This window comes from Kwoniella mangroviensis (assembly GCF_000507465.2).
Source record: "Kwoniella mangroviensis CBS 8507 chromosome 1 map unlocalized Ctg02, whole genome shotgun sequence".
Classification (NCBI taxonomy): domain Eukaryota; kingdom Fungi; phylum Basidiomycota; class Tremellomycetes; order Tremellales; family Cryptococcaceae; genus Kwoniella; species Kwoniella mangrovensis.
Genome location: NW_027062534.1, coordinates 406,773 through 429,772, shown reverse-complemented (window position 1 = coordinate 429,772; position 23,000 = coordinate 406,773). Strand labels below are relative to the sequence as shown.

At 45.0% G+C, this 23,000-nt stretch overlaps 9 protein-coding genes across 9 annotated transcripts; 4 read left to right on the top strand and 5 right to left on the bottom strand.

Moving 5' to 3' along the window:
- Positions 1 to 259: 259 nt before the first annotated feature.
- I203_105241 (uncharacterized protein) lies at positions 260 to 1,926 on the top strand (the record flags this gene model as incomplete). Its single annotated transcript, XM_019144410.1, has 4 exons — positions 260 to 511; positions 597 to 710; positions 770 to 1,054; positions 1,141 to 1,926. The coding sequence occupies 4 exons, from the start codon at positions 260 to 262 to the stop codon at positions 1,924 to 1,926; spliced, it is 1,437 nt and encodes a 478-aa protein (XP_019005745.1).
- A 190-nt stretch (positions 1,927 to 2,116) lies between these two features.
- On the bottom strand, positions 2,117 to 5,436 carry I203_105240 (uncharacterized protein; the record flags this gene model as incomplete). The annotated part of the gene is made up of 15 exons (XM_019144409.1): positions 2,117 to 2,462; positions 2,526 to 2,797; positions 2,862 to 3,047; positions 3,152 to 3,235; positions 3,295 to 3,806; positions 3,866 to 4,069; positions 4,127 to 4,214; positions 4,271 to 4,288; positions 4,351 to 4,394; positions 4,465 to 4,494; positions 4,570 to 4,613; positions 4,677 to 4,792; positions 4,863 to 5,103; positions 5,189 to 5,304; positions 5,368 to 5,436. 15 exons carry the CDS (start codon positions 5,434 to 5,436, stop codon positions 2,117 to 2,119), a joined length of 2,370 nt encoding a protein of 789 aa, XP_019005744.1.
- A 277-nt stretch (positions 5,437 to 5,713) lies between these two features.
- I203_105239 (uncharacterized protein) lies at positions 5,714 to 6,604 on the top strand (the record flags this gene model as incomplete). Its single annotated transcript, XM_019144408.1, has 4 exons — positions 5,714 to 5,835; positions 5,909 to 5,990; positions 6,067 to 6,230; positions 6,301 to 6,604. The coding sequence occupies 4 exons, from the start codon at positions 5,714 to 5,716 to the stop codon at positions 6,602 to 6,604; spliced, it is 672 nt and encodes a 223-aa protein (XP_019005743.1).
- A 222-nt stretch (positions 6,605 to 6,826) lies between these two features.
- On the bottom strand, positions 6,827 to 10,968 carry I203_105238 (uncharacterized protein; the record flags this gene model as incomplete). Its single annotated transcript, XM_019144407.1, has 22 exons — positions 6,827 to 7,030; positions 7,115 to 7,335; positions 7,401 to 7,785; positions 7,844 to 7,927; positions 7,987 to 8,152; positions 8,207 to 8,232; positions 8,299 to 8,447; positions 8,507 to 8,546; positions 8,596 to 8,629; positions 8,683 to 8,778; positions 8,836 to 9,046; positions 9,100 to 9,166; positions 9,220 to 9,269; positions 9,320 to 9,539; positions 9,598 to 9,682; positions 9,737 to 9,786; positions 9,843 to 9,920; positions 9,983 to 10,118; positions 10,174 to 10,194; positions 10,250 to 10,299; positions 10,491 to 10,714; positions 10,779 to 10,968. 22 exons carry the CDS (start codon positions 10,966 to 10,968, stop codon positions 6,827 to 6,829), a joined length of 2,787 nt encoding a protein of 928 aa, XP_019005742.1.
- Positions 10,969 to 12,130: 1,162 nt separating this feature from the next.
- Positions 12,131 to 14,328, bottom strand: I203_105237 (uncharacterized protein; the record flags this gene model as incomplete). Its single annotated transcript, XM_019144406.1, has 6 exons — positions 12,131 to 12,838; positions 12,916 to 13,123; positions 13,217 to 13,626; positions 13,684 to 13,778; positions 13,847 to 14,079; positions 14,150 to 14,328. 6 exons carry the CDS (start codon positions 14,326 to 14,328, stop codon positions 12,131 to 12,133), a joined length of 1,833 nt encoding a protein of 610 aa, XP_019005741.1.
- A 311-nt stretch (positions 14,329 to 14,639) lies between these two features.
- I203_105236 (uncharacterized protein) lies at positions 14,640 to 17,160 on the top strand (the record flags this gene model as incomplete). The annotated part of the gene is made up of 8 exons (XM_065517722.1): positions 14,640 to 14,904; positions 14,970 to 15,097; positions 15,171 to 15,686; positions 15,787 to 15,861; positions 15,918 to 15,960; positions 16,047 to 16,579; positions 16,657 to 16,867; positions 16,937 to 17,160. The coding sequence occupies 8 exons, from the start codon at positions 14,640 to 14,642 to the stop codon at positions 17,158 to 17,160; spliced, it is 1,995 nt and encodes a 664-aa protein (XP_065373026.1).
- A 597-nt stretch (positions 17,161 to 17,757) lies between these two features.
- I203_105235 (uncharacterized protein) lies at positions 17,758 to 19,543 on the bottom strand (the record flags this gene model as incomplete). Its single annotated transcript, XM_019144404.1, has 4 exons — positions 17,758 to 17,886; positions 17,962 to 18,254; positions 18,347 to 18,730; positions 18,856 to 19,543. 4 exons carry the CDS (start codon positions 19,541 to 19,543, stop codon positions 17,758 to 17,760), a joined length of 1,494 nt encoding a protein of 497 aa, XP_019005739.1.
- A 369-nt stretch (positions 19,544 to 19,912) lies between these two features.
- On the top strand, positions 19,913 to 20,512 carry I203_105234 (uncharacterized protein; the record flags this gene model as incomplete). Its single annotated transcript, XM_065517721.1, has 4 exons — positions 19,913 to 19,943; positions 19,997 to 20,091; positions 20,301 to 20,333; positions 20,408 to 20,512. The coding sequence occupies 4 exons, from the start codon at positions 19,913 to 19,915 to the stop codon at positions 20,510 to 20,512; spliced, it is 264 nt and encodes an 87-aa protein (XP_065373025.1).
- A 220-nt stretch (positions 20,513 to 20,732) lies between these two features.
- I203_105233 (uncharacterized protein) lies at positions 20,733 to 22,363 on the bottom strand (the record flags this gene model as incomplete). Its single annotated transcript, XM_065517720.1, has 6 exons — positions 20,733 to 20,891; positions 20,958 to 21,056; positions 21,141 to 21,363; positions 21,423 to 22,003; positions 22,079 to 22,141; positions 22,226 to 22,363. 6 exons carry the CDS (start codon positions 22,361 to 22,363, stop codon positions 20,733 to 20,735), a joined length of 1,263 nt encoding a protein of 420 aa, XP_065373024.1.
- Positions 22,364 to 23,000: the final 637 nt, after the last annotated feature.

Below are 23,000 nucleotides of genomic sequence, written 5' to 3'. Positions count from 1 at the left end.
CAACGAGACATTGACATGACGCTAAACACACCATTGACGTTTGATGGAGTTACTGCTCATCTCCGTGTTGCACCACGTGGGGTTCCTCTAAAAGTTCAAAATTCATGATACTCGTATGAGCCAGATAAATAAATAAATGCATTCCAAATCTATCCTCCTGCATCTAAAGATATTTGCGCCTCGTCTTCATCGAAAGCAACCTCCTACTCAAGCCTTCAAGACTTCGAAAGACATAGCGCAGAAGGCCGTAACTTCCAAAATGGCACCACAAGAACTGATCCTCTCGGCATGCTCCTCCGACCCATCTTCATCAACTTCTGCCGCTCCACAGCAGTCTACACCCTCGATACATCTTCACGATTTGTTGACTTCGACACCAATCCAGTCCTTCAAAAACTCCGCTAGCTCGTCTCATTCTTTGGGATATGTACAGAGCCAGAATGGTCAAGGAGGAGGGGTGTTCGCTGTTCAGGAAAGGAAGGGTATATTGAATATCTGGGCATGGCAGAAAGTGAGCTTGATGGTTTTTATGACAGAGATGTCCATCGCTATGCAGATGAGGTACTGATGATATATTTGACGTGATGAAATAATAGGATCAAATGCACAGCAAAATACATTTACCAGAAAAGATGACCTGTTTCGCCCTTTCTCCAAACGGGATGTGGGCAGCAGCAGGTTCACCTAACGGTCAAATATATCTCTGGGAGGTGAGTCCATCATCAGTCGATACTTCTTTTTCGTCATAAATGCTAATCTCTGTGATTAGATTGCCTCAGGTCTACTCCTAGCATCATTAACAGCTCACTATCGATCCCTAACTTCTCTAACATTCACTCCCGACTCTCAAATCCTCATATCGACCTCCCTAGATTCATCAACCCATATATTCTTAGTTTCACGATTGATCGATCCTGAAGATCAAGCATCAGCTGGTAAACCATATGGATCATTGACCGACCATACATTAGCAGTCAGGGGTGTGGGGCTGGGGAGGTTGGCGGGAAGTATGGGAGGAAGGATATGGACTTGTTCGGATGATGGCACTGTCAAGGTGAGGGTTTGGCTTTCTCTATCTAACCCTTACTCGTTAAGCTGTCCCGTGAGTGAAGCTTAAAGCTGATGGTCCGTTTCGCTTAGATGTGGTCACTTCATCCTCCATTCCCTCTACTCGCAACATTCACCTTACCTCCTTCATCATCCCCTACATGCTTGGCTATCGATCCTACCGAACGATTCTTTTACGTCTCCACAAGTCAAGGAGAAGTATATCACATCCCCTTATTCCGGCGTAAAGACACGCTCAGCACTGCAGCAGAGTATGAGGCAGTAGGAGGAGGTGGGAATGCGAGCATCCCATTGAAAGTCGAGGGATCAGTAGTCTCACTCAAATCACCAATTACCTCGATGTCATTATCCATATCCTCAACAATATTGTTGATAGGATGTAAGGACGGCACGATAAATCTATATTCATTACCTTCACATCAACATCTACGTACTCTCAGTTCCCACAATGGACCGATAACCCACTTATCCACCTTACTCAAACCAGTAGACCTGATCACTTCTTCCTCAGGGAGCAGTGGAGGAGTAATGGAACAATGGCCAATAATGGAAATCAAAAATTTCGAGAGGATGAAATCCCAAAATTATAAATCCAATCATACCGTTACTATTAAATTACCTCAAAATAATCTTGCTGCTGTCTCTACTTCAAGTTTGTTATCTCAATTAGATGATCTACGTCCTCAGACTAAGAAGTCGATAAGTGGTGGACAGGGTAATGGTGTGGAACAAGATCAATTGGAAGCTTTATTAGCTGAGAATAAGAGGTTGAGGACTTCGCTGGATAAGGCCACAAAGATAAATGAGAAGATGTGGAATGGGATCGTAGATATGAAGCTGGCTAATGGGGATCAGTAACAGTATTCAGTCATATCAAATTGCATTTACCTGGCATCGCGTTTCTCGGTATGTTCTCGAGATTTAAGTTGGTGATAACATCAAGATGCATCGATACAAAACGGTATAAGATTTGCAAGATGCAAGAAACACACATATATGCACATCCATGTTCTCACTTCTGACACCACGTCACTTTGTACCTATATGATTACATAGCCTCTCCATCTAAATCTTCGTCCATCGCCTCTCCATCCAGATCATCATCCATCTCCATAGCTTCTCCATCCACATCTTCCATCGTTTCTCCATCTAAATCATCTCCATTATTTGATGGTGGAATTGGAACAGTGGCTGAAATAGGTTTGAAAGACGATTTGAATCCTGAAGTCTTGAATCTACCGGAATCTTCCTGTTCTTCAGTTTTCTTCTCTTCAGCTGTTGCTTGTTTCTCTTTTTCCTCCTGTATCGCTTTGGCATCTTGAGGGGCTGCTAGCGTCTTCGTACCATCCAACAGACCTCTGAGGTATTCAGCAGTCTCCGAATTAAATACGATCCTATATAACGTTTATTTCGTAAATATCACTTGGACTCTCGTTGATCGGGAGTATCCCACTTACCATCTTTCCCAAATCTCCAATACAGCCGCTACCTGACCCCTAAATACATCTGCACTTATCTTTCCCGAGTATGCCAATAAGCTCTGATACACAGTTGACAAGTGTGAAAACACAGGTGGTAATCTACTTTCGAACGCTTGACGATACTTCCATACGTTGGGTAAGGACGATGCCGAATTATGTAAGATGTCCGAAATCAAATGCAATCTCGCCATCTTTCTTGGTACAGGCGTAGCATCCAGCTTCACACTCTGACATACAATCTCTGCGACCTGAAGGGGACAACATCATGGTCGATTAGCTCGACGCTGCGTTTGTTTGGACGAATGCGCTCACCTCATCGGCAGCTTCGGCTTTTTTCAATGCGAATTCCATGGCTCTAGCTATTTCTGCTCGTTTACCACTCATGGCACGTAACATAGCTTCGAATCGTTTCCTGGCTAGTTTACCCAGTTTGCCCCGGACCACTCGCTCTTTCTCGGATTCTTCAGCTGAGTCGGACGAGTATAAAGAGGCATATCCCTGAGCGATGGGTAAGCGTCAGTGAAGGATAGACCACTTCCGGTCATCGTGACTGTGGGCAGATATGTGCGACAATTGTTCACAGAGATGGAATAAGAACTCACCTCATCCGCAAAATCATCCGGCGGTGGTGTGGGTATTCGATACCTCGAATCCACGCTCAACTGGTAAAAGTGATATTCGGGAAGCTATGCGAAACATGTGATCAATCAGCGTAGATCTAGAAAGACTATTAGTCTATACTCACATCTTCATTCACCAAGAACGCAAATTTCGGATTTTCTTTTTCCTTTTTCCTCAACAACTCTTCAAATCCTCTACCATTATCTTTCACTCTACCAGCAACAGTCTTGATGAACTTTTTCTGATCTTCGCTTATCCCACTTAACCACTTATCTTTTGCGGAAGTTTTACGCGGTCGTGGTGAAGGCGATCGTGATCGCGAATATGAGTCGGAAGAATAGGAAGAATAGGGAGACCGTCGACTCTTATTACGACGTGGAGGAGGTGAGGGAGATCTAGATGAAGAAGACGAATATGAACGGGATCTGGCGGATCGTTTTCTCGAAGAAGAGTATTTCGATGATTTGGGTGGTGAATATGACCGTGATCTTGATCGTGAACGAGACCTTGATCTACCTCCTTTCCTTCGATCATCATAATCCCTCTTATCATCCTTACGCCTATCACTATCTCGGTGTCTGACGGGCGAAGCAGATCGACCTCTTTTGTCCCTGCTTTCCCTACCAGATCCCAGATCTGAATAAACACGCAGGGTCAGCTCCTCTGCAATGGGTAGTCGTAGGCGAGGAGCTCACCATAAATAGGTCTCAGAGGCATAGGAACAGGTTTACTCCAGCCGACTCTAAGGACACTACCTCCCCAGTCGAGACCATCATATTCCCTCACAGCGCGCTCGGCATCTTTACGTTTCATGTAAGATACAAAGCCGGACAATCCAGGTTTACTTCGTCTTGTGATTGTCATCGAAGCGCCAACAGATGTATCTTCATCACCACGAGCTGTTATGTGAAACAAATCAGCATAGTCTGCCGGTCATAACTTCAAGGAGAACTCACGCCACATGATCTTCACCGTTCCTATAGGTCCCAATTTGGCAAAGAACATACCCAAACTCTCTTCTGTGATATTTGACGGTAGATTGGACTATCAAAATCGTCAGATGTATACACGTCCACTCGTGATTAAGCTATCTGACTTACAATGAACAAGTTTGTAGTCTAAACGTAAGAGATGCTATTAGCTCATGCAGATTTGTACCTGAGAGGGAGGTTGAACCTACCTCTTGATTTCCGACGATGTGACTACCTTTCTCCGACTCCCAAGCTGATTATGAGCTTTGCACGATCAGTACACAAAGTTTTATGTATTTTCTGTAAGTTCCAATTGTACAGACCTGCAAGTGCAGCGACGGATGATCCAGCCTCTGTCATCGGGAAAGTATTAGCATGACTGCTCCAGGAAACAAGCATAGGAGTGTATGAGGAAGAGTTGCACTCACGCTTCGCCTGTTGTCCTAGTCGTCTTTCTTGTGCAATTTGATTACTATAGAAATGCAACTGTCAGTCCCCATCGACGGAAAAAGGCGGATGGAATGGAAGAACTTACTTTTTGATCTCCTCCAGGAATGAATCCATCGCTCGTTTACCTTTTCTCATCGGGCCTGTACTCGAACCACTCGTAGGTGGAGGGGAAGGTGCTTTCATCTGAGGTGGTGGACGGGGCTAGAGGTGTTGACGAGGACCCTGTCAACATCTCTTGTCCGATATTGTGTGTAAGGTTTCGGCCACTTACCCTTCCGTAACCCATTGCAGAAGGTCCTCTAGGAGGTTGATATGATTGCTCTATGTCATGCCCTGCAGGACCTCTTGGAGGTTGATAAGGCATATCCATAGGTGCACCACCAGCTTTGACGAACCCTCCTCCTGGACCAATAGGTCTTCTACTAGGTTGCCTCGTCCCCCCCAATGGAGCATTATATGAGCTAGGTCCCTCGAAAGCTTCTTCATATTCAGCATTGACCAATCTCAAAGCTCTGTAGGAGTGAAAAGCGAAAAGAGTGTCAGCTTGAATCCGATAATAACTCTGACAATTGAGGGAATGGAAAGGCAGATGCTCACTCTTCCTCCTCTTTCCTCTTCTTCTCTTCTGCCTCACGTTCTAGATCCTTTTTAGTCTTTTTGGTAATACCATGACTGAACGTCTTACTTTTCAGAGCATTCAGTTCAAGTTGACGCTGAGCAGAGATTCATATCATCAGCTGGGAGTATGAACTCGGGATGAGGGATTGTGAGCTTACCTTTGGCGGGAAACTTTCATCCTCCGAGTCTGACCCTCCAAAGGCCGACATATCGAATTTGGGTGGCATGGTGAATATGCTGAGCTGTATCCCTGCTGCATTGGCAGATGGAATCGATGTATGATTGGAAACCGTGAATTTGAGATGTATGCAATGAATGAGCTGGAGTCGGAATTCGCTGTTCCATTTAACATGAACTTTGGCGCCTATCCTATCGGCGGGATCAAATTCGTTCGATACGAGGATGGACATGATGGATATAACAGCAACAACAACAACAACAACAGACATACTTGATCTCTCTCATCACCTTCAACTCCAATGATCACAGAAGTACAAGTGCGAAATGGACCCAAGTAAGATCATGACCCCTGCGACCGGCTCGATCGGTTCTCGATTCGAATCTCAAGCTTCCATTGACGAGGCAAAGGAGAACAAGCAGAAGGCATGGAGGGAAGCTTATGCGAGGTAGGTTTGTTATCAGGTTGAATCTCTTCGATCATGCTACGAGACTGACATATGTCTGTTCATGTGAAATCAGAATAGGTCAGGAACCTCCTCCAGAAGAACCTGAAGAGGAATATGATCCTAGGACTTTATACGAGAGATTACAAGCTAAGAAGGTGGGTCTGTCTAACCGATGTGTCATTGTGATTAGGAAAACAGACATATGACTGATGAATTTATGTGTATTGACAGGATCTGAAAAAGGAAGAATGGGATAGTAAAATGAAACTATCGAATCAATGGCGAGGAATAGATAGTGAAGAACAGCGTTTCCTCATGGAGAAAGATCAAGAGAAGAAAGAGGAACAGCGGAAGTTGGAAGAAAGAGATGCGGAAGAACTAAGAGCGTATAGGGAGTAAGTATAATCTCAGATTCAGATAGATCTCGATCATACTGATCCGATGTCGATTGACAATTGACAATAGGAAACAAGCTGCCAAAGCTTCTCAACCTATCGATACACCCCCTGCTACAACTTCCTCAGTTCAGCCGAAGAAAGTTATACCTACAAAACCAGCTAGGAAAGACGTCAAGTCATTGATGAAAGGTGTGGTAGTGAAGAAGAAGCCCAAGCCTTCCACCAAGGGGACATCATCACCAACTAAGCCAATCTCTCCGTCAGTAGGTACCAAGCGGGATGCACCTGAAGATGAAGATACGGCAAAACAGAAAGATGGAGATGAGGTGGAAGAGAAGAAACGGAAATTATCGGTGACGGATGAAACGTAGTGTATTTCAACTTTGTAGCCATGTATCAATGACGATAAAACGACGCTGCCTAGCATCGCTCGGGACGATGACACGAGAAACAAACTTTCATTTCATTTCTATCTACAATAATCATTCCAACTCGATTTCATATGAGAAGAAACAGAAGAAGGAAAGGGAAAGGGAAAAGTATCTACACCAGGTAAGACTCTCAATACGGTGTGATTCGTGATCCTATAGATCCTAAAGGTTATCACCATTAGGTACTTCACAAGGCTCGACACTCCAAATACCATCTGCGTAATCTTGTACGGATCGATCAGAGGAGAAATCACCCATGTTGAATGCGGTCAAGATTGATTTCTTGGTCCATTCAGTCCTGTTATTGGCGTAACATTCGTCCATGAGTTTCTCGGCAGCGAGATACGAGCCGAAATCGTTAGATACCTGTAAAACAACCGTTAATTAATATATCTATGAACCTGTCTTAGGACAACAACTTGATGGGTAGTCAAGAATACGTTAACTCACAAGGTAGTAATCATGTTCGTAGACGGTCTTCAATAAAGGTTCATAGGTATTACCTTCACCGAACGTACCACTCTCAACGGCCTTGAAGACTTCAGCCAATTCAGAAGATCGTTGTTCCAAGGGAGTAGGTTGGTAAGAGTTCGTGAATCTGACACCTTCGACTTGTTCGGTGAGATGACCGAAAAGGAAGGATTGATCTTCTCCTGCGTCCTCAGCAATTTCTATTGTGCCACCTATCATCAGCATCGATCCGCTGGTACCATTTTGTCACAAAAGCATCACTCACCAACATTAGCACCGTCAACTGTACCAAGCAAGAGAGCACCGTTCAGAGCCAACTTCATGTTGGAAGTACCGGAAGCTTCAGTACCAGCAGTGGAGATTTGTACGGAAACGTCCGAAGCTGGAACAAGGACTTCTGCGATGGATACACTGTAGTCTGGGATGAAGACGACTTTGAGAAGATCACCGACATCGGGATCGCTATTGACGACTCTGGCGACGTTGTTGATGAGTCGGATAACAAGTTTAGCGACATAGTAACCTGGCGCAGCCTTTCCGGCGAAGATAGCGGTATGTTTGGCGATTTTCTTTCGCTCTTCGGGAGAAGCCTTCTTGATTCGTAGGTATCGGTAAATGACTGCGAAGAGGTTCAAAGTTTGTCTCTTGTACTATGGAAAATGGAAAAGATTAGCTTGACCTTCAAAAGAGCCAGCTTAAACGACTAACCTCGTGAAGTCGCTTGATTTGAGTCATGAAGATACTCTCAATATCCAAGGTGATACCAAGTTCAGCTTCGACAAGATCAGCCAGCTGGAGGCGAGTAAAGTCAGCTCAAGTCCAGAATATTATATTCCTTCCACTTAGCTCACTCTTTGCTTGTTCTCCATCTTGATGCTGGTGAAAGCCTTTCTAAACTCCTCATTCTCCGACATAGGTAAGAGCTGCTTGAGAGTCTTGAGGTGAGTAAGCCAGTGATCGTTGCCCAGAGTGTGGGTGATGAGCGCGGCAAGTTGAGGGTTACATTGGAGGAGCCATCTGTAAAAGACAATTAACTTGGCTACAGTTTCATCAAGCAAGCCGGATACTCACCTTCGAGGAGTGATACCATTGGTGACCTGGGTGAACGGTTACTTGTGAGCTCTGGGATCAAAAAAAAAAACGTGCGTTGCGATTCAGCTCACGTTGGTGAAGAAGTCTCTGCCCTTGAACTCTACGAAGTCTCTGAAGATGGTCGCTTGCAAGAGCTGACTGTGGAGCTCAGCAACACCGTTGACTTTGAAGGAACCGACAATGGCAAGGTAGGCCATTCGGACGTATTTGGGTGTTCCCTCTGTGGTATTCTGTGTCAGCAAAATAGTCTCTAATGTATGGCGGCCGTAGTAGATTTACCTTCAATGATACTCATTCTCCTCATTCGGTCCATATCGCCCTATATCAACATTAGCAGCTACCAAACTCTGCATACCAAGCACACTTACAGGCCATCGTTTGGCAACAGCTTGCATGAAATCGCTAGGAATACCGTCAGCCAGAGAACGGATCCGACACTGTGACAGTTGACTTACTAGTTGATTCTGTAGATAATCTGCAAGTGTCTAGGTAACAAAGTCTCGAATAGGTCTAGTTGCCATCTTTCGAGTGCCTCAGGAAGGACAGTGTGACTGATTGAGACTGTCAGCTTTGCATCATACTCCTGCGTCATACCCATTTGCACTCACTTAGTATAGGCGAACACCTTGGTGGTGATCTTCCAAGCGGTTTCATAAGATAACTCTTCCTCATCGATCAAGATTCTCATGAGTTCAGGAATAGCGAGAGTGGGGTGAGTATCGTTCATTTGGATACAAACGTAGTCGGGAAGAGCGGTCCATGGAAGATCAAGCTTGGTGAACCTCCTGAGAATGTCTTGCAGGGAACCAGAGACCCAGACTGTGAACGATCGTGAGTGAGTGTGCAGTTCGCTTTGAGTTGAGCAGACTTACGGTATTGTTGCATGATACGAAGTTTCTTACCGGCGTACATGTTGTCATTGGGGTAAAGAACTCGAGTCTGAGGTCTGTCTGTCAATAAGGGTCCCCAATCGAAAATCACATATCACTCACAATGTTCTCTACTTCACTACTGGCAGCAACGGAAGCCTCGTAATTACCAGCTACAATGACAATCAGCATAACCCAGACACATATGAAGGAGATTACCAACCGTTGAAAGAGTTCAGGTCGAAACCTTGGACAGGTTTGGCACTCCAAAGTCTGATATTGGCACAATTCTTGGTATTGAATCCGGGAATGGGGGTATCATAAGCTACAGCAAGACATTCCATACCACCCGACCAAACAGCTTTGTCAGAGTTAGGAATGTTTTCGACTCGCCCGTAGAATCGGATAGGATAGGCGACATCGAGACGAGCGATCTCCCAAGGCTGATGTCCACTTCGTGTAAGCTTTCGGTTTCAATCTGCCAACAATAGGGAAGCTTACATTTTCTCGATCAAGCCATGGATCGGGAGCTTCGAGCTGTTCTCCAGTGCTCGAGATCAGTTGCTTGAAGATACCATAATTGTATCTGCATCAAGGATCAGTGAGACACGTATGTTACATGCAGTGAGAGATGACTCACCTTAAACCGTAACCCCAACCAGGGATGTTGAGAGTGGCCATACTATCGATCTAGATGATTTGCGTCAGAGTGAGTAGCCGATCTAACATATCGATATGACACTTACATAACAAGCAGCGAGTCGACCAAGACCACCGTTACCCAACCCAGCATCCCTCTCCTCATTGAGTAGGTCCTCGAAGTTCTACATAACAGAGCTAAATCAGTCACTGTCATACGAATATGTCTAGTATCCATGAGACTCACAAAGCCGAGCTTTTGGGTAGCATTCTCGTAAGTGTTTCTCATACCCAAGTTGAGAACGGCATTATCGAGTGATCTTCCAATGAGCCATTCGATAGAGAGATAGTAGATTCGCTTGGGGGCTTTCTTGGTGTGGTGGCTTGCGGTGACAGGTCAGCGGTATGGGCTATGAGATAGGATCGTAAGGAGCTTACAGAGCGGTCTCGTTCCATCGTCTACATAGGTCTATATCAGCTTCACACGCATTATCAGTCAAGCCATTTGACTTACTCAAGAAGTCTGTCTCTGACAGACAACGCAGTAGCTTGGTATGCAGCGATCTAATCGGTTTGAGCGTCAGTCAGCTGTCAGCATCTCAACTTGTATACACTCCCTTATTCTCTTGATCCGTTTTTTCCGATCCCGTCACCCCACCCACACACGCAAGTGTTACCACCACCACCCACACAGCGTATTCCCTTTCTCCCTTGCGTCTCACGAAGCACCACAAAAACCGGAAACGTCCACTCACCGCATCGATGTTATAAGCCTGTCTAGCCAAACTGGTCGTAACATGTCTAACAACGGTATTGGCTACCTTCTGTTCATCTTCATGATCAAATTCCATATCTTTCAAAGCTGTCTTCCATGTTTTCTCATCTCCGATTGGCCATTCATCTTCCATTGTGACCACACCCTTTTGAGCAGGGAAATATGAACCGGTGAGAGATCGTACATGGCCAGGTCGTTCTTTTCCTACATGACATGACAAATTTAACCAATCACCTTAAACGTGCATGCAACCAGCAGAAATACTTACTTGGGGTGACAATGGGTACACCGATCTTGGAAGTATCTACCTGTTTGAGACCTTGAGGATGACCAGCAGACAAGGAAGATCGTCTAGATAATCCAGGTTGGTGGAGACTTGGGGTTCTCGATCCATGAGAAGAGTGGGACCTTGATCTGGATCTGCCGAGGGTGACATCGCCTGGACCGGTGTATACCATCTTCTGTTAGCTAAACCACTGTATATACAGAATTAGAAAATAGCAGAAAGATGAGAGGAAAGTGCATCAGAATGTGTTGATGTAGATAGTCAGCAATGCCGCTTGGTGGGTGCACCACCGCTCGATGATGCTAGCTCAGGTAAGCACCAAGGCAGATTAAAGTCCGAAATGGAGGAACAATGCGGAATGCGGAAGGAGGGTTGTGCTGTTACGAGGGGCTCCGAGAGGATGATGAGAAGAAGAGCGAGGTTTGACGAGCATCTCCGAGGACGTAGAGAAGGAGGGAATAGGTAGCAAGCAGTCATAGAGGGTTAGGAATGGGGATGAGCAGAAATAAGATATATATATGTTACATGATGATGATCTCGAGCAATTCCAAGCTCTGATGGGATGAGGACGACACGACCTGACTCACCACCATCAGCAGTGTGTTTATCCAAGTTCTCCTTTGTAAGACCGCTCATCTTGATACGTATCCTGTTGAGCTACACTCCCCAAGCTGAGAGAGATATGATGAGGATGAAGAAGAGAAGAGTATGGAGTGATGATGCTTGTACTGTATGGTATGTGTGTATGATGTATGCCTTGGTGTATCTGCTGTTGGATGTGGGAAATCTCGTCGCCATTACCTGATCTATAGTGTGCTCGGCCCAACAGTGTGAACCTGGATGATCCGATACAAAGTAAGGTACGTGCTTGGGTGGCATCTTTGACCCTGAAATCCCTTGATAGCGGATCAAGTAACTTGGGAAACATCAAACGTTTCCTACCCTGATAAGTCCTCATTCTCCCCAGTGGCGTGGCAACGAGTCGACCGATAGAGAGGATCCAGAAGATCGTCAGAGAGACTGATAAGCTGCATGATGTACTGCTGAACACAGGGATGGGGCGAGTGAGTATGCGTTGTCTCTGCCAAGATATCATATAGAAGATGTGGTCGGATATCTGTCTTTACGTCGAAAAACTCTAACGAGCTTAAATGGGTTTTTCGATGCCGTAAATGATCATCCCCTTCCGCAGGTCCCCATAAAATGGCCCCATGATTTACGAAAGTCTTGAACGCGCACGAGGGTATGATAGTGTTTCATGTCAGGACACTGTGACATAGTCCATACGAGCTATGCACACCACACTCTGTATGCTACAATCGCCCAGGAAATATCTACATAACATCCCTCACAGCCTTCTTGACCCAACCTATCCCTCTTCCCAACAAACCTTCCAAACCCCTCCCCTCCTTCCCTATCAATCCTCTGATGACCATACTCCACCACCTATTCCAACTAGCCTCATTTCCATCAGCCTTAAATCCATACACGGCGATACCAACTCCCAAGACGACCACACCAAACGCCAAAAGCGTATTGATCTTGTTCCTAGGGTTCACTATAGGTAACCTCCTCCTCTTCTGTTTTACAGGTTCTTCATCCAGCTCTTCATCGTCTGAAAGATCACCTGCACCAGGTTTGACCACTTGGACATCGATCATTCCCAGCATCTCTTCTGCACTCCATTCTTCCTCGATCCGCTCCTTGTGGTACGTATTAACTACACTTCCTTCTCCCATTACTTCTGTTCCCCTTATCACCTCTCCATCCCAAGGATACTGTTCCATGAGCGTATCAGTCAGCAGAAACAATTCGGACAATTTGATCGGTCGATAAGGATTGACGGAATCTTCCTCGAAATCGTCATAGCTCGTCTTGGGTGAAGGGGTCAATGTAGGTGGTGGATCAGGTTCAGAGGGCGTATCAGCGCATAGGGGTGGTAATCTGACGAATAAAGGATGTAGTAGAGTAGGATCTTCTTCGTATTCCGATCCTAGTTGATGAGCGATTTCGAACATTTGTGGTTTCTTCAGTATCAAGATCTACATTTCAGAAAGCTAGATTAGTCAACTGGTATCTTCTGTTTGAGCAATAAGTCAAGGGTTGTAGATAAGCTTACAGAAGCAGCTAGATATACTGCTGAAATCGGATTTCTAGCCAATAAGAAATCGAACATCCTCTGTATCGGTTGTAAACGATCACAATCGTGTGAGAATAAAGTCAAGACCCAAGATAGAGCGAAGAAAGGTAATTTAGGTACTGGGGATATCTTGGACGAGAATTTCGATAGTTCCGGATCGGCAGCCTTCAGTATACGCTTTAGTATCCTGCCAAAATAGAAGGAGAACAAAAAAAAAGAATCATGAAGAGTCAGCACAAACCCCCTACTATAACAGTATTTGCGTGAAGATATGACTCACCATAGTAGACCCATCATACCTTCCATTCCTGATCCCATCGCATCCCTCACCCTATTCAGACTGACCATCTCTGCACATTTCCTCAATTCGCGCCATTCCGGTGTATCTCGACTGATGGCATCGTAAGACGGCGGGGGTGATATCTCGTGCGTACCCTCCGAGAGTCGTAGATCATCCTTCTCACTCTGAACAGGTGCGGATACATTGCCAGAGAGTTTCTCATCTGCTTCCTCAACCTTTACTTCATGTGATCCCTGGTCCTTTTCAGCTGGAGTTGATAATGCTTCGGGTGTACGCTGATTACCCCTATCTTTACGTATCCTATTGGTAGAAGAAGATCTGGATCGCTGAGGGATGGGTTTGGAAGGGATGAAAGTCAGATATAGTACTGAGATGATATCGTGGTATCCCTGGAGAAAGGATTAGCTACGTGATCACAAAATCATGGATGTAGGACAACAGCTAACCTGGAAATAGCTTAAAGCTGGATATTTCCTTAGAACGCCCACTATCAGATCATTCAGATCGGCTTGCAGTTCTAATTTGCTCTGAGCAGGTATACCTACGTGTGACTTCATTAGCATTCCACCCGAAGAGCTGATATATGTCACAAATTGGAATATTACCCACCTTTCGGATAAGTCACGAATGATCTATCTGTATCTAATCTCACTTGTCTCTCATTTGGATGGGGTTTTGGCTCAGATGGGCCAGCTTCCTGTTCTGTTGTTTCTTCTTTGTTCCCTCTATCTACCAGCTTGTCTCCGTTCTCGCTCGAATCCTCTCCCTGTCTTGAATTGTCATCTCTGTTCACTTTGCGTGCAGTCTGACGAGCTATAAGATGTGTTTGAAGCAATGTTGACCTACTCAAGCAAAGGGAAAGTGTCAGTACATACAGATCATAAGGTCCAACAATGATGTACCAAGACATACCAAGCTTTCTTCCTCGTGTCATTTCCACCGAAACCACCAGGTAGAGCAGATATCTTTCGGAGCGTCTCGACATCACCATCTTCGACAGCCTGATTCGTCCAGCTTTCCCTTATCTGTATCCATTCAGCTTGGCTAGGTCCATCAGCCGCTGGGTTCTCCTTCTCTTGCGCGGACGACATTGATGCTGTTGAGCTTGATATCTGTGGATATATATGGAAACAAAGGATTTCTGATAACCCTCTTCCAATTAATTGTAGTTGTATTTATCTTCGTCATTTTCTGAATAACCGGTGAAGCAGTGACCGATATAAGCTGACCACGTGGCATCACACTACTGAAATCGGGTCTGAGCGCAGACGGTGACGTTTCAGACCATCCCCCCCATCTCTCTACCCTACGATTAGCTGTTGTATGACCATATATCGATACATACAGATCGCAGATATTTCTTGACTTGCTATTCAAAGCCTCTAGGCATAATCACAGCAGCATGTTCAACGCCCCTCGACGGATGGGAGGCGGATCCCTCTCGTCCTCTGCTTTCCTCACTTCACCAGGTCTATCTTCATCAGGATATAACGACCCCTTAGCTTCGACCGTCCCTGCTCCAGGTGCAGGTGGTTTCGGCGATGTTGATCCCTGGTCTGCTGTTCCCAGTCCAGCTAGATCTGGTACGCCCAGAGCAAGTGTCGATGAGATCAGAGATGGTATAAGTGGCGGATCTGCAGGCAGAGAAGGACTGAATGGTTTGATCAGTGAGTTCAAAAACACAAGTCCATTCATATATATCGGCCGGATCATGGCTGAACGATACGATCAGATGATCCACCTGCGATATACGTCTCCCTGTTCGATCAGATAGATACCAGCAGTGCCGGTCATGTATCATTGGCATCTGTACAGAGATTGTTAACCACTTCCAGATTACCAGCTTTGACCGTCGAAAAGGTTAGTCAACCATTTTATTACAGCTCCTCGAATTCGCAGTCCGGCTAATCAGGATATGTTATCTCTCTCGTAGATCATCAATTTGACTTCACGAGACAAATCATCTTTAGCTCGACAAGAATTTTTCTGCGCCTTGGCTTTGGTGGCCTTAGCACAATCATCCTCAGAAGACGATGAAATCTCCATTGAGAGATTATCAGCATCCATACCGAATTTGCCTCTTCCAGACCTGAAACCTTCAACATCCCACAACACTCTATCAGCTCCTCCGACAGGATATGATCTTGGAGGATCTCCATCCTCTTCTTCGGCCTCGCACGGTCTCACTCCCTCTGCCTCAACGGGATTCAATGCATGGGACACTACACCGCGTACGAACGGGCTTTCAGATCATCATATCTCAGTGGGAGGAGGGAGTGGGAATCAGCATGCATCAAGTGGATATAGTGCTAATGGCAGTGCATTCAGATCGGATGGTGTATTAGATGAAAGTCAGTTGGGCTATTGGAAGGATCTGGAACAAGTTGAGGTCGCTTTGATACCTGAGAAAGAAGGTTGGTTCTTACAGAAATATAGGGTTGAATCGGATGTGAGTTGATTCTCCTACTACTACGTTCGATGTCTCAAATCACATTACCAACTGAATAGTCGTTGCTGGTAGGAAAGCTGATGAGGTGAATGTCTCGTAGAAACGATCATCTGGACCTGTGTCACGAAGATATAGTGATTTCGTTTGGTTACTAGATTGTCTCATCAAGCGTTATGTGAGTTATCGATTTGCTTGCGTGTGAAAGCTACAATATTGACTGTTGACACATAGCCCTTCCGATTACTACCCTCACTCCCACCAAAACGTATAGGTCGTGAGTGCTCCATTTCCCAGACAAATGATCATCTCACAAATGACAATTCACCAAAAGCGCTTACCTCCATTTTTTAACTTATCTAGCTGACGCTTCGTTCCTTGAAGCTCGTCGTAAAGCCCTAAAGCGGTTCATCAACTTCGTCGTCAACCACCCAGTCATCAAAGACGACGGGGCACTCAACGTATTCCTCACGGAGGGAGCATTCGAATCATGGCGAAAACGTACAAAAGTATCTACCGATGAAGAATCACATAGCAAAAAACTCAATACCGCTCAGGAGATGGCTATACCATCGGATCTCGATGAGAAATTAGGTATATTAAGAGATAATTTACCTTCGATATTGACCTCTTATCAGAAATTGGTACTTTTGTCTGAAAAATCATTAAATCGATTAATCAACCATTCGGCAGATTCTAGTAGATTATCATTAAGTGTACAAGCTATTGGCGAATCGTTAAATAAGAGTTGTTTTAGATGTACCAACTCTACCGACGAACATGGCACCATCACCAATGGGAATGGGAGTAGCTGTTCGTTATGTAAAGGTGTATCGAAGGGTTTGGAAGATGTGGGTGAAACCTGGATTAGAATTGCTGAAGAAACTGAAAGAAGGGTTAGTTTACCTCCTCACATAACACTCATGTAAAATGTAAATATAACTAATCGAGGTGATTTTTGTATTGGACATAGGTAACGATAATCACGAGTCATATCGAATCGCTCAAATCTACCCGAGATTTGTACCTCTCTTTCAGAGATCTGTTCATAAGGCATGACAAATTATCGAAAGATAATGTTGACGGTTTAAGGAAGAAAGTAGAAAGTAGGAATAAGAAGATTGCACAGCTCAAGAACGCTGGTAAACCAGGATGGGAAATCGAAGTTGATAAACTCGTTGCTGGTGAGTTACATTTCACTTGACAGATCAAAATATCTCGATCTTGACCATTAGCTGTCCGACTTGCTGTAGCCAATGACCAAGATAATTCCAGTATTACTTCCCTCCTATCCCGACGGGTGTTCACCAAAGCGTGTATGTGGCATGAACTTTCGGTAGTTCATCATTCTCGTCAAGCTGCGCAGACCACCCTGGGTTGGAAGGATTTTACAAATGATCAGATTGAGGGGATCAAGAGGTTGGAAGGTGTTTGGGAGGGGTTGAAAGATAGATTAGAAGGTATGCCGGTGGAATGAAAGGGATAATGGGGTAAGAACGAATTTACGATAAGCTGTTGGGATCCTTGTGGGTGTATTGTCAATAATGACAGTGAGAGAGAAGATGCTGTTCAAATATTGTTGTAACTATATCTTCTGTTCATAAATCAATGAATGCTATTTATACTCTTCCTCATTGCCATTTTGTCACATTTCTTGATTGAATACGATCCATTCCTTACATTCAAATGCATTTGTTTTTCACTCGAGTAATTTGGCGCGAAAGCCGGGGTATTAGACGAGTAAATCAATGATTCAGATTCAGTGTTTTGTTGTTGTTGGTGGTGGCAGTAGCGAGGGATGATCTGTTTCACGTATTTTACAGAGACATAAAATTGCATCAAATCATCATTATCATATATTTATATATCGATAGCCACATGTGTCAGAAAAGTCAAAATTAATTAAAATACGGACAAACCCAAATCTCAAAAAGTTGACCATCCTTCTCATCGTCGCAGGATTGAACAATCAACTGAACCGGAAGTACCATCAGTCGCCAAACCGCCGGTGACATTCTTATCACGTCACATTATCATCAGACAAGAACCGTTCATCTGGCGAAGATCAACCCATCTAGTGTGACGTCTTCTCAGTACCAGTCGATTCAGCTCCTTTCTCTTGAGTAGCTTGTTCGGCCAAAGCTGTCGTGACTGCCGCAGCGGTCGGTGCAGATGGTTTGAGACCCATTCGAGTCGCGACGTACTACATTTACCAAAAGGAGCATATCAGCTATCAATCAAGTGTGATATCTGAAGATGAAGAAATCTTCAAACTCACATCCTGCGCAATGACCTCTACACCCGTTCGTAGGATCTCCACCAATCTCTCTTCTACCCATTCCGACTGTTCGTACTCTACATCCATCCAATCACTCGGAGAAGGTTGAGTGATAGTTGTAAAGCTCAATGAATGTTGTGGGTCCTGTAAGGTCAACAAGAAATAAAGATGTTTAGGTGGCTGAGCCTCTGTGGCGGATGATGATGCGTGGATGGGTGGTTCGGGGTATGGTAGAGGTGCGAGCAGTGGTTGTAGATGTAAGAATATCGGGATGGTAGTCACTGGCACTTGAGCTATGTGGTATTTGGATAGGATAAGCTGAATTTTCTTTTCATTCGGTCTGAAGTTGATGATCTTTCATTATTTTGGATAAGGCATGACTCACGATTAGGTGATTTATTCCTTCCCTTCGGATCCTTCTCCTCCCTCCCTTTAACACTTTCAATCTCCTTCTTCGCCGATTCCCAAGCCTTCTCCCATCCCTCAATAGGGTTAATACTCCTACCTTCCCCTTCTCCTTCATCGTCATCTCCTTTCTCAGCTGAAGATCCCTCTTTCTCACCTGGTGACCAGACGATAACCAATTCACCACTTTCAGTTTGTTCCAAGATCCTAACCCATGCTCTGTAAATCACACCTTCGACACCACCATATCCTATCATAGGGTGCGTCAACCATAATTCCAATGTCTCATGGGCTGAGATGGGCGGTGCGACCGTATCGAGAATTGAAGTAAGCGTGGATGTCGTGGTATTGACGAGGTCTTGTCCTGTTATTACGAAGAGATGGTCAGCGATATAGCAAGTGAATGTAAGCAGTAAAATCAAAACATATAGATACATGACGACATCGCATAAAGCAACGCCATGGGGGAATGAATGAAATTATACTCACTCAACTTCTCCAAATCTACACCTTTGACAATCCCACCCAATCTCTCTTCCGCCCCTTTCCTAAGTTTATTCAAATCCACCACATTAGGTACCGTGACACCTTTGACACCCAGATTCTCCAACTGATGCGTCACGCCTTGTACACCCTCCTGTCTGACTTTCTTGTACTGTTCATCGGCGACTTTGGAAGCCTGTTGTAATGCGGATGTAGCAGATGACCAGAATGACGATACTCCCCATCCACCCGAATTGGGTGATTGAGAAGGTACATTCGCAGGTTCGGCCGCAGCTACAGGTGCAGGAAGTACAGTCGCGGCAGAAGTAGAAACGGGAGTGGATGATCTAGGTGTACTCGATGACAGAGGTAAAGGTTTGGTACGTTTCTGATTGATTTGAGCATTCAAGAAATCCAGTGCTTTTTGTGCTTCTTCATCACCCTCTGCACTGGCGTTGGCGCCGTTCGTACTTGCGGTATCCCTAGTCGAAGTTGACTTCCTAGTACTATCGGATGAACCTCTGGGTGTACCTTCAACGACACCAGCGGGTGCAGCTGATCCACCGGAAGTTGCCGAGTTGGGAGCGGCGGGCGATGATGAATTAGGTTCATCCCCTGGAGCGTCGAGGTTGTCCAGGTTGGACAGGAAATCGAGAGCTTCTTCAGCTTTGGTCTTTCTCCCTTTGGGCGGCATTGTGCGGGCGCTCTTAAATGAGTTAGGGATGTATCAGTTGGTGAGGTGATAGGCAATAACAAGGTTGGGTGTAGCGATTGGATCAGTGATGATGAGAATACTTTCTTTGCTAGCACTAGTACGCGTTGCCGGTTAATGCGTTAATGCAGCCCAACGTTCGTTCGTCATCACTTGCCTCATGGGGCATGCCTATACAATTGTGAGGGCAATCTGGTGGCATGCCTATTCAACCGGGTGATAACAATCCATCCAAGCGGAACTCCGGATCTAGTGCTCAGCTCCGAAACCAGTCAGCATAAGACAAGGATTCATGTTATATCCTCAGTAGCATCTATAACAAGCTTATCACGATCTACTGACCAAAGCATCATGTCTGCACCTCTTTACGCCGTAGCAGACTGTGAGTTACGTCTCTTCCATTGTTTGATATAATCTCACTGACCAGTCGATCAGTCTGTCTGATCCCCATGGGATTACCTAAACCATCTGTCGGGCCTGAGATAGCTGAGGTTCAGAGGGTATTAGAGAAATCAGGATTGGAATACAAAGTGAGCTTTCAGCTTTTCTTTTGAACATGTCTCCCAAGCTGACGTATGTATCCTCTGATGTGTAGTTACAGTAAGTTATACTACCTCGCAAACGGTGATCAAGATAGATGGATATAAGCTGAAACTGCCCCACTCTTCTCAGTGGCTATGGAACGAACCTGGAAGGACCATGGGACGACGTAGTAAGAGTGATAGGTGAATGTCATCAGGCTGTACATGCTTTAGGATGTCAGAGAATTGCCGTGAGTAATATCGATCATTGTATGTTCTCCTCAAATAGCGGCTGAATGAAAAGGCGATTGTGTTTTATCTTCAGACCGATATCAGGATAGGTACAAGGACAGATAAATCTATCACCTCAGGCGGGAACGACAGTAAAGTAAAGAGGGTTGTTGATATACTTGCATCTGAGAAGAAGTAAAATCCAATCAAATCAAGTATCAAGCATGAATTTCCATACTCTGGAGAAAAACGATTCTTGAAGTTTCCGATATTTCTATATACAACAAAAAGCAATTTTGCATTGCCTTTGACTTCTCCATTCTTCTTAATCCTCAATAAATCATCTCATGAGGCTAAAACTAACAAACCACTCGAAGACATAGTCTTGCTCTGGGTCTTTCCCACCCTCACCGTTCTTATCACTGCTTGTTATTCTCTTCTTCACCTTCTACCAACCACTGGGCGAAATTATCCAATCTCTCTCTTTCTTCCTGATCCGCCTCTTCGTCATCACCAAATGAGTGGATACCACCTGATTTACGGAATCGTTCTTTACCGGTATATATCCCTGCGTAAATCTATGACGAGTGTTTCAGGTCAACATCAGCTTACCTGCAACAAAATGCGATCAGATCTATACTTGCAACTCTTCCATCGAAATACCTGTTATTCATCTTCGTAACGCACGCTTGGGCAGCAACGGGATCTTTGAATTTTATAGTCATCACGCCATCTTCTTCTTTCTGCATATCGATGTCATCAATCAGCTTCTATCCTCAACAGCGTCTAATACGGACAGTCAATCTGACTGAGCTCGAGAAACTCACATCATATAAGACAACATTGGTCACTTGACCCAACGTCTCGGCTTCGTCCCTCACCTCCTCTTTCAGTTCAAGTATCAACCCTGGATCTTTTTCGATGTCCTCCAATGCGAACATCCCTTTCAACACAACGACTCGGTTGAATCGGTTGGACAATGGTGCAGGTGCGCCTCCAATGGGTGCAGCAGGATCATCAGAGTCGTCGTCCGAGTGCCAGGAAATTTTGCTATGAGAGGAGGATAAGATAAGTTGATATCACATGTAAATTTTATATATTTCACTCACTTCTGCATGGTTTTTATCCTCTTTGACATCCTCTGTTTCTCTTCCGCTGTTAATTTCTTCTTCTCCACTCTCCCATAAGCATGTTCGGCCGTATCTTTGTCTTTCTTCTCATGCTTCTCTTTCTCTTTCTCTCTACTCTCATATTCGGCAACCTTCACTCTCATATTGCCATACCCAGACCCTAACTCTAATTCCGTATCATCTAACAAGGTTATGGCCAAGTCGACGGAACCTTCTTTGAAGTACATGATCAGAGCATCACCCTTGAAATTCCCTTCGTCATCGTAATATAACTTGATACGCGGTTGACCCTCATCGTCAATTAACAGAACACCAGCTTTGGAAAATACCGAAGATAATAATTCGACGGTAGTGTTTGGCGGTAGGTTCGATACCCATACTGCGGTCTTCTTGGCTGTTGGATTCTGTTGAGTTTGGGAAGATGAAGGACCACCTGCCCCTGAGGCTGATCCGTTTGACGCTGCGTTGAGGGTCGAAGTATTGGAAGTGTAATCTTTTTCGCCCTTCTTACGTTTCTTGTTACGTTTCTCATCACGAGCCAAGACAGCATTTGCTGGTGTCTGCGAAGTGACCCATAACACCAAATGAGCTATGTGTAGCCTTCAACCTTTATCATTGAGAATCGGACTACTCACACTTTCATCAACACCAGCAACGGAATAAGCAGCCTGTTGAGCCTTCCATAATTCCTCGTCGATCTGTGTCCTCGATTGATCAGCTGGATGTCACCATTCTCTTTATGATATGGAAGAAGAGTTGGAAGGAAGCTGAGTCCTACATACCAGAGGTATCCAGGCTTGACCTGTCCACTCGTACTCTGTCCCATCCTCATCCTCGTACTGCCATTTCCCAGCTGTCTTGTCGAAATGTACCCTGGGATCTTCCTCGAATTTACCGGGGATAGGTGCGTTGGCCGGCATGGTGATTGCGATGATGCTAAGCGAGGATACCTGTTGACGTCCGAGCTGCTGAGCCCGACTCTAAAGCTACAATCTTCAACTGTTTGTCAATGTGGACATTCAGCTGTAGAGGTAACTTGTGGATGCATACAAAGGACGAATTCTCACTATATCTATATTATGCAGGGTAAACACCACGTCGTATCCACAGCCACGTGGAATCTGATCCCGAGGATGTGGAGGAGTCCACACAGATCTACTCAACCTGAATGAACCCTTCCAAAACTGCTTTTCCACTCTGATGACAATCTGCTCATCTAAGAGTCCATCCTATCTTATCCTCAACCCCACCAACCTCAACCCACGACAAGTCTGCTCTCGAGCTGAGAGATGTGAGAAGAGTCCAGGGACCTCAACAGTCTCTCTCAAGAAAGAACACCACAATACAAAAATACAAAACTGGTTGTTTGACGATATCCAAAACAAGTCAACTTCACTTGCTCGCGCGCGACTCTGACTCTGTTACATTCGACGACTAATATCCAAACGCGCTCTCACCGCATATCAATATTCAAGATTACCAATACTCAATAACACATTTATAACCCCTTCAACCCCCCTCTCCTCTCATAATACACATCCTCCTGACCGACTGCCC